This window comes from Palaemon carinicauda, chromosome 35 (assembly GCF_036898095.1).
Source record: "Palaemon carinicauda isolate YSFRI2023 chromosome 35, ASM3689809v2, whole genome shotgun sequence".
Lineage (NCBI taxonomy): Eukaryota > Metazoa > Arthropoda > Malacostraca > Decapoda > Palaemonidae > Palaemon > Palaemon carinicauda.
The window spans coordinates 42,806,656-42,817,267 of record NC_090759.1 but is presented as its reverse complement, the minus strand read 5'-3'; the positions used below and the strand labels follow the sequence as shown (position 1 = coordinate 42,817,267).

The window sequence follows — 10,612 nt, the reverse complement described above, 5'->3', positions numbered from 1 at the left end:
GGAATTATAGCATCCTGTTTTTCCAATTAGGGTAGTAGTTTACAAGTGAAAATGAAAATAATAATAATAATAATAATAATAATAATAATAATAATAATAATAATAATATGGGATTAGGTTGGAATTCTGACTCTGAGTAAATGCAGTTAGGAAGGGTTAAACAATATTTCTTTGTTTTTTGTCATTAATGAGAATTATTTTTCTAGTCACTGACTAGGTTGTTTTGTTCCATTGTGTTCTACAGATGGTTTGTAATCAATAAATGACCTTAATGGGACTAACAAACATTCCTTATATATGTCAGAGAGAGAGAGAGAGAGAGAGAGAGAGAGAGAGAGAGAGAGAGAGAGAGAGAGAGAGAGAAGTTTGAACAATTATAATTAATAAAAGGAGATATTCCTGCACTTGGAGGAAATATATTAATCCGCCTAATTTCTGACCCATCTGAGTACTTTATCCAAGTTCCATTTCAAACCGCTAATCTCCATTTACATCGGAACTCGGAAGCCATCCCGTCTACCCTTCTCATTAAGAAACTTCCAAAAAGAAAAAAGACTGAATATCATACTCAGTGTAAATCGTCCGAAGCATCTAGATATTACACTTTACGTTTGGAAATAGGCCACTCTTCGACTGCCACTTGATTTTGGTTTTACGATAGTATCATACAACATGCAAATTTACACACCGAATGTTTCTCAAGTTCGTTTTGCAAAAAAATAAAATAACAAATAAATGATGGCCGTATCGAGTGGCCTTTTATCACAGTACGAGTATAGTAATCGCAACGAAGAACAAAACAATAAACGGATAAAAATATGACATCAATAAAATATATTAGTAGATGAAAACGTACACGTACATACATCTAACCTTATGATTTTGTGTTGGCCCTGATTGAAAGCAATTGATTAATGTTTATAAATGACGAGATCCTGCGCAAAAATCCAGGAGGATAGTAGCTTAAAGCCGGTTTCAAATTAACCCGGAGTTAGCTTAAAATTTGGAGGTCGTAATTCAAAAACCGTTTTCTTGAAGTTCTTGATGGATTGTAGATCGTTCAAAGTGGATTATTATACCCAATAAGCAAAGCTGGAGACGTAGATTAAAATACTAGAAATTGCTAGAAGATCTTGTTCTAAAAACAACATTTTTGGGTTACAAATGATGCAACGTTTTAATCTTAACATCAATAGTTGATATTCAAAACAAAAATTTACAACAGGTCCTCTAACATATAATACACAAGTTTAATCCACATATAACAGTTAGGTAGTAGATTGACCAGGGCACCAGCCACCCGTTGAGAGACTACCACTTGAGAGTAATGGGGTCTTCTGACTGGCCAGATAGTACTACATTGGATCCTTCTCTCTGGGTACGGTTCATTTTCCCTTTGCCTATACACTCACACACTGAATAGTCTGGCCTATTCTTTACATATTCTCCTCTGCCCTCATACACCTGACAACACTGAGATTACCAAACAATTCTTCTTACTACACTGTAATTATTCAGTGGCCACTTTCCTCTTTGTAAGGGTAGAAAAGACTCTTTAGCTATGGAAAGCAGCTCTTCTAGGAGAAGGACACTCCAAAATCAAACCATTGTTCTCTAATCTTGGGTAGTGCCATAGCCTCTGTACCATGGTCTACCACTGTCTTGGGTTAGAGTTCTCTTGCTTGAGGGTACACTCGGGCACACTGTTCTATCTTATATTTTATTTCTCTTCCTTTTGTTTTGTTAAAGTTTTTTATAGTTTATAAAGTGATATTAATTTTAATATTGTTGCTCTTCTTAAAATATTTTATTTTTCCTTGTTCACTTTCCTCACTGAGCTATTTTCCCTGTTGGAGCCCCTGGGCTTATAGCATCCTGCTTTTCCAACTAGGGTTGTAGCTTAGCAAGTAATAATAATGATAATAATAACATCATGGTGAACCCAAGTATGAATGAAGAGCGTGGTCTTGGAAAAACGAATGTCAGGAAAGTGATCTGGTGTAATCAATTTATTTATTCTTCATTTCGGGATACATTCAAGCTTAAAGACAGAGATCCTAAACTTTAAGGTTTAAAGGCTTCTTGTTTCCTTCAAGTTAGAACAAAAACAAATGATTACGACTCATTTCATTATACATGAAAATGATTGAATTTATAAGGTATAAAGAGGTGGGAAAGGAGACAAAACCACAAACGCTTTAGTTTAAACACATGTTGGAAAAACATAATTTCAGGAAACAAAAGGGTGTTTACCAGATCGGGTGAATTGCAAAATGTATAAGAGAGTTCAATGCACTGTTAATGAGCCTTTTTGCGCTAGTATACGAAGTGGCTAATGTGGGGGGGGGGGGGATATACTTCCAAAATTCTTTAGCTAATGGAGGAAATTGGCAATAAGTGAGTTGTTTTTCTTTGTAACAACCCATCTTTAGGGAAAAAGTTTAAGGTTTAAGAATATTCATACCTATGCCGTGGTTATAATCAGTGAATATCATACCATAACATTACGGCAATTCACACAAAAAATAACAGCTTAATTATCATCATTCTGACCTGATTGATGCTGGCCATTTTTTAGAATTACCCTTCTCCATAAAGCTTCAGACGTTTAATGATGATTATGCTACAGAATCCAATTTCTGGGTTGCTGAGTAATTCATAGTTGTGCCTGAATAATAATACTTGTATTTTAGTCCGCTATTTCTGATTTATCAATTTATGAACCTTTCAACTTAATAGCCCTGTCTAAAAATCTTTATTTAGTCAAATCTCACAAACGCTTTTTTTACAATTATTATCATCTACTAGTTAGTGAAGCTAAAGCACCTGAATTTAACCCAGTACTGTCATGGTTGATCACCAACGAAATGTACACCACTGATCTCTTAAAAAGTAAGTAAAGTGCTGGTTCAGGGCATTGCTCAGATAGCCGAGTGCAAAGGGAAGCCTTCTGTTGTTACCCAAGTTTCTTGAACTGTTTATGCAGGACAGAAATAATGCTAGTATCCTTCCCTCGTTTAAACTTGGCTGAAACCTTAAGAGTCTGGTGTGAGTAAAATATGGGCACAGTGGGATGCAAGAAACAAATAAATTGAGTGAGGGAGAAATAAAGAAAAAAATCTTCGTGTTATTTTTATTAAATGGGATTGTCAGGACACTTACCATATTTTGGCATATTGAAAATTTAAATTAGAAATTATAGACGCTGAATGTCTTTACCAGTGCCCTTTCTTGGCCAAGTTCTCCACTTCACGATTGTTATTCAATCATCTGGCATAAAGGAGTAAGGTGAGTTGAACCACTGTTGTCTCGAAAGTAAAAGTCCCGATTTGACAAGAACAAGTAATTTTCTGTACTTCCTCCTGCAGGTTCTTGACCACCATTGTAGAGGCCCCAAAACGGTGTCCCTGGGATTATTATTATTATTATCATCATCTTGGTGAGAAGTTAAAATTCTTTGGGCTCTACTCGTAATTCTTAACAAACTACTGCTGTTCATGTATACGACCTAATTAAAATCTATAGAGAGATAAGTGTGAAACTAAATAAAGAAATAACCAACAAGACAGTGTAAAATTCTGCAAACCCCTGAGTGTTGAAGGCCATAATACAAAATGTCATATACGTAAAAGAAGATCTACGATTAAACTATTTCTTGCCAGGTGGATCAGGTCCTTTGTTAATAATGCTTCTCAGGAAATAAAATAATGATTCTTATGTGACAAACAGAAGCAAACTACGCGGAAAAGATTGTCTTGAAATGTTCATGCGCACAACTTTTCTTTATTTATCTTAATTTTTTTATGTATAAAAGAATTTAAGCTATATAAATATGTGGAAATAATCCACGTTTCTCAGGGTCTAGGTGATTTTGTCTAAAACCATTTGTCGAATATACAATTTACCTAAAAAATAATTTGTCTAAAATAGAATTAATCTAAAACAGTTTGCCTAAAAATAGTTGTAAAAAGTTGATTCCACTACAAGCAAATTGTCTAAGATATAATTTGCCTAAAGTTTATTTGTATTAGCCCTATACATATATATATATATATATATATATATATATATATATATATATATATATATATATATATATATATATATATATATATATATATATATATATATAATATATATATATAGATGCATCAACAGTATCTTCCCAAAATTTACTGAGAATACTTGCTAACAGTGGAAACGAATAGTTACGTACTCTTTACTACGCTAGACAATATAAATAGTTGTTTGGTACTTTTGAGAATAAAATTAGTTCTACTACATGATGTATTAGAGTCTAAAAATGATTGTATAAAATCAGTAAATCCTTAATTCTAAATACATCTAAATAAATAGATTCCAAATGCAAAAACAAAAAGGTATAATATTCACTGAAATATCTTCTTAAATACTTTGTAGTTGCAGATTGTTAACATCCCAGCATATTCTAGGATCCTACTCAAGGCTTGAAGGATGAACCTTCTGAAAACCTTTAAGATGAAATGTTAAAATGTTGGCAGTTATAATTGTCGGCTGCTATAGTTGTTACCTTATTGAATATTCTGCTGCAAAACGAATAAGGAGCCTTCCTTGTTAGAAACTTTTGATCCACATGATATTATTGCTCACAATCTTTCGTTTAGCTATAACAAAAGTATTGATAAATATAGAATAAAAATTTACTCGTTTTTGTATGAATTATAATCTTTTTTAGAAAATTAATGATTCATATATATAAAAACTAAGGATTTGCTGGGTTTTTTCTATTATTGTCTTTTATACTCAAATATATCATGTAGTAAACAAAAAGTTTTATTCCCAAAATACCAAATAACTAGTTCTGCTGGATATTATTGTAAATAACTATTTATACTCAGTAGTGTAATAAAGAGACCGTAACTATTTCTGTCTACTGTTAACAAGTTTTCTGTGTATATATCATAATGGGAAAAAACTGTGGAGGTATGATGTTTATATACATAGCATATAAGGAAGATACAGATATATTAGGGCATATTGTTTTATACAAACTGTTTTAGATAAATTTTGTTTTACATCAATTGTTTTAGACAAACTCGCCGGATACCGTTGCTCATTTGAATTGACTTTGTTTTTGTCATCATTCTGGAGCTTTCATGGTTTTCATCTCTTGAAAGCCTCTAAATTCGGATTCAAGTTTAGGAGAATAATTGTTACTATCGTACCTAAGAAAATCTTTAATAAATATTTGTTCAACTATGCAACTAATATTTATAAAGAAAATTTTACTCCTCTCTATAGCAAATATTTGAAATTTAATGAATCATTTGTACGGTAAAATATTACACAAATCGCTTTTGCTTTTTTTTTTTTTTTTTTTTTTTGTAATGAAAATATTACGCCTTTACTTGCTAAACATTTGCGAGGAAACCATGTAGCTTTCTTTTGTTAATAAGGCCTTTGTAATAGATGTAGAAAAATTTTGCATTGAAAACATTAGTCATCTATATGACAAATTTTCAAAACGAAAATATTATTCAATTATATAACAAATATTAAAAAAAAATACTTATTTCTGCAGCAAGGATTTACGATTAAAATGTTTATTAGTCTATGTAAAAGCATTTGCAATAAAAATGTTAGAATCTTTAGTTCTGACTAATATTTTCATTAAGACTTTCCCCGTTCAATGATTTTTTTACTTAAAAAAAGAAGTGATTTTACCCATAGGTACTGCTGATCCATCCGTCCATGTCCAAGTACCTTCGTGTCCCTCGTCAGTGCCTCCAATCCAGTAATTGTGATCTGTCAGCCCTGCAACAGAATAGAAGGGAATGGAGGATTATTGAAGTCTCTTTCAAACCACAAGTAAGGGGAAACAGGGAAGATTTCTGTAGGGACTTTGAAAGACCATTTGCTCCTTAAATGTTTATATGAAGAAGCTAATCTTTCCAGGGTTCGGGAAGTGGATGCTGCATACGAATTATGTGGTGTTTTCAGATTTGTTGAATAATTTCCTTTTCTTAAAATGTATATTGATTGTATTATGGATTTTCTGTTGCGACATTGAGAGTCCTTTATTCTAAGAGTGCTTGAATGAAGGGTGGTAGCTGATTTTTTCTGTGGTTCTAGAAGTAGATATAATTATAGATTAGGTGGCATTTCTTTCCCATGATAAAGAAGCTTTTTTACTTTTGAACAGTAGAATTTTCCTTTATTTTACTCTAGTCTTTCAGAAAACTTTGCAGCTGGGATGTGGAAAAATATTTATTAAACATACATGGGCGAATATAATGTTTCCAAAAAAATAAAAAATAAAATAAAAAAAATAATAATTTTCCAAGATTCATCAACTATTAATTTAAATTATTTGCAATGAAATAATGTATCTCTGGTAATGATGACTAAGGCTATTGCGACCGTATTTTAAACGACTTAGTCAGTGTATTTTTCTGCAACTGGGTTTGTCAACTGTGTAACAGAAGCCAACTAGAACAGGTACTCTGTAAAGAACATACCTTCGACTATTTCATGTTTTATAATTCAAAATATGTAATTTGATTAGGGATATTTTAACACTAGTTTCATGCAAATTGGACAAAAATTGACCAAGATATAGCAAAAAGACGTTTTTGACCTTTACGTTATCTTGACCTTGACCTTTTATCCGATCACTTCTAAAATTCAATCAAATTGTCCTTGAATCATGGCGAATCATCATACCAAATTTCATGAGATTTGGTCAAATAGTTTTTGAGTTATGCGAATTGCAAACACACACACAGACATACAAACAAATAGATACACAAACATGGCAAGTAAAGGGATCATTATAGCCTGTTGTATATCACAAGATACGCAATTGAATTTCACACATTTTTCCACTAGTTTCATTCAAATCAAGTAAAAAGTGGCCACAATATTGCAAAAAGACATTTTGGACCTTTTCGTGACCTTGGCCTTAACGTATGACCTAATCACTTCCAGAATCTAATTAACATGTCCTTGAATCATGGTCAATTATCTCACCAAATTTTATGAGATTGGGTCAAATAATTTTTCAATTATCACAAACAGACAGACAGACAAACATATGCCTATCAAAACATAACCTTCGCCGAAACGAAGTTGGAGAAGGTAATTATGATATTTATTTATAACTCAAAATACTACAGTTACGAAAATAATAAAGTTTTGCCGCAGTCATAATGCTTACCACTCTAGCACTTTTCATGTTTTAAACTACTGCTAATTTCTCAGCAATCTTGTTATGTGCCAAATAGAATTTAATTTGATGTTTTAAAAATAGTAAATTTTTTTTAATGTAAATACAATTTGAATTTTCAAGAAATCTCCACAACTTTTCTATATAACGCAAATTAATAACATGCTCTCAGATACTAGTTATCTTTGGGTTTTCCTTAACATGACTTCGAATAATCATAGGATTATGAGAAAAATAATTCGAAACAGGACTAATTTTACACAAAACCATTTTTCCTTTAATCATGCAACTTCTATTTGATCTCGGCAAACTTTATCATGCACAGCTTGTCACTTGAAATATTTCAAAATTACACTTTAACTTCTCAAAGTTTGTATTGGTGACATATGGAATTTTCCCTTAACTTTTAAACATCTCATAGACTTTGCTTCATGTTAAGCAGCAACTGAGTCCTTTATTCTGTTCTTTGTGACAATTTCTATTGCTTTAATATCTGAATCCTTTTCTCTTCTGTATACATTGACGCTTTCGGTTCTTTCCACGCGATTGCAGAATAAACTATCAACTGCTGTCCCTATATGTCTTTAAGCCTCCAATAACCTTTCCCATAATGCAATGAGACCATTTTCTCCAGCCTCTGATAACATATCCTTCAAACAGATATATCAGGCACACTGAGAATGTGTCTGACAAGAGGAAAAAGAAAAAAAGGACACCTTTTACATAGGTTTCTACAAATCGCATTCAAAATCCCATCAAACTAAGCTGTCTTTTCCCTTTTTATATCATACCATTTACCTTAATTATCCATTAGTTGGTATGCCACTGAAGCTCAAATATATCGAAGTCTAATCTGCTTCTGCATCAATAAGGTATCTTTATTAGCTACTGTATGTATTCAAAAACAGTCTCTAATAACAATAGATTAACCTTTATGTTCTGAATTAAGTCCTCATCTTCTCTAAGCCTTTGATATCCAAACATCTTTGGTGCCACTATTTCTTACGATTCTTGCCTCTTTGCATTCGATTATTTCCTGACACTGTAGTAAATTATGTTACATTTCATTCTTGTTCTTCCCTTCACTTTAAACAAATTATTTTCTCCTCTATTTCCTCTAAAATCGTATTTATCCTAATTTGTTTACTAATTTTTACAGATATTTTTCTGCGCTCTAAATTGAAAATTTAAGTCGATTTTAAAACGTGTTATAATCCTCTCTCTCTCTCTCTCTCTCTCTCTCTCTCTCTCTCTCTCTCTCTCTCTCTCTCTCTCTCTCTCTCTCTCTCTCTCTCTCTCTCTCTCTCCAAATTTCACATTCAGTCCAAAACACACCTTTCCGTTAATTCAAGAAAAATATGGTATGAATAATAATAAAAAGAATGGAGGAGGGAGATATGTGAAGATAGAGTAAATATCTGGATATAATTGCTTGACGGAGAAATCATTTCACATCTTTTCAAACTTACATCCTTCTTCAAGGTAAAGAAAAATCGCCCTCAGTAACTCTAGATCATTGACGATGGCAAGTTCTCCTTTGGGTTCCAGGTCCCAGCACTGCAAACTTGCTTCGTCCCATGGAAGTTTATATTGGTGTAGGAAAGATAGACATTTGCTACCGACCCTGACATAGTGAAATGGACAGGGAGAGTCAGAAGTTGATACATCTGTAACAAGAAATAAATAGATCAATTCTTCTATAAATTCTATAAATTTGGTAAATCACAAAGCTTTCATCGTTTTCGCAAACCGACTTGATTTTGGGTTCTCCACGCATCTCTGAAAAGTCATTTGCCGTTTTTTACGTATTCTCTTCATAGAGATTACTCTTGAAAGCTCCGAATCTTCTCCTTTCTCCAGGATCAAGTGGTGCGCCTCATGGTGTTGTTCGCTTAAAACATATCTATTTCAATTATCTCTATTCCATTAAAGTCATTTGTTTATACCATTATCAATGACACATCCTTTTATACTTCTTTTGTTTTACCTAATAATTTGTTCACTTTCATTCTAATTCTCAAATTACTTTTACTACATCTGTCAGCTCTGATCTTTTGGGTATATATGAATGTGATCCATGTGGTTATGATAATCAATAACTGCAAGCCATAATTCCTCTCAATGCCTTCTAATATTCATTTGAACCTTTCTAATCTATGAAAGTTAATTTTAATTAGATTATTTTCAAAAATTTCAAAGAGAATACAGTTCAGATACATAGGTTAACTCTATTCTAAATACTTCATTTTAGATGCTACAAGTACTATGCGTCATTCCAAATACGATTAGTTATTTTTACTGGTTTCTTTACTGTTTTCAGAAACTTTATATCATGATTCAGAAGTCTTCCTTGCAACACGGCAGAGGCAACATACCCACAATTAACTCCATATCTCTCTCTCTCTCTCTCTCTCTCTCTCTCTCTCTCTCTCTCTCTCTCTCTCTCTCTCTCTCTCTCTCGGGTGTGTATTGCACGTTACATTGTCCGTTTTGCATTATCTGCTAAACTTCGGAATTCCTTCTCTGACCGGGTTTCCCGGAACTACTACTTCCTCCCTTTTATTTTTTTGGGCTGATAAGGGCATATTGCTGTCGATCCTGTAGGCTTCTCCATTCAAAATGCGATTTCATAATACTCATTTAATAACTAACCTCTGTCTATATCGATGCAGAAATAAGTGACAAAGCTACACTAGAAAAACTTCAGCATGATTTGGAGGGACATTTATAGTTATATTAGTAGTAGTGGTGATGGTAATAGTAATAGTAGAGAGAGAGAGAGAGAGAGAGAGAGAGAGAGAGAGAGAGAGAGAGAGAGAGAATTAGTTCTTTGTTGAGATTTTTTAAACTCATCTTCTTTTCTATATCTTATAATATATGAAGCTTAATTTATTGTGTAATAAGAATACTTTTTTAGAATATTTTTTCTTTTCATACAAAACCCTTACTTTTTCACTACAAAAGAGAAAAGATTAACATCTGCAAGAGGCCTTTCTATACCCAAATAAATAAATTACTTATATATTTTCTCATGTAATTTGTATTGAAGAGTTTTATGTATACATTTGTAAAATTTCAGAAAACCATACTTACTTTTGTTAGACTTTTCGTAGTTATTTGCCTGTTCGCAAATGAACCAATAGGCTGAGTTGCAGTCGATATCGTCAATATAAAACCTCTGACCGTTGTTCATGTGAGCACAGTTCTCTTTGGTTCCTCCGCTGGGTTCCTGGTAATCTGGGAAACCGGCCCAAAAGGGAGTTCCCATCGGGAAATTTTCTCCTTCTCTCGTGGTCCAGTGTCCGTCGTGCCCTACGTCCATTCCGTCGATCCAAAAGCTTTCTTTCAATCCTAATGAATAAGTAAAGTTTTTAAATCGAGCTCGAAAACTGATATATTTTATTCCTC

The 10,612-nt window shown here is 32.8% G+C and overlaps 1 protein-coding gene across 2 annotated transcripts in view; it reads right to left on the bottom strand.

Moving 5' to 3' along the window:
• Window positions 1-3,119: 3,119 nt before the first annotated feature.
• LOC137627706 (uncharacterized) overlaps window positions 3,120-10,612 on the bottom strand; it is a 71,509-nt gene continuing 64,016 nt past the window's right edge. For both annotated transcript variants that reach the window (XM_068358946.1, XM_068358947.1), the window contains 4 exons: window positions 10,298-10,555; window positions 8,674-8,871; window positions 5,704-5,793; window positions 3,120-3,407 (listed from right to left, as the gene is read on the bottom strand). In XM_068358946.1, the coding sequence (XP_068215047.1) occupies window positions 3,259-3,407; window positions 5,704-5,793; window positions 8,674-8,871; window positions 10,298-10,555 (695 nt within the window). In that variant the 3' untranslated portion in view covers window positions 3,120-3,258. The remainder of the gene's footprint in view (window positions 3,408-5,703; window positions 5,794-8,673; window positions 8,872-10,297; window positions 10,556-10,612) is intronic.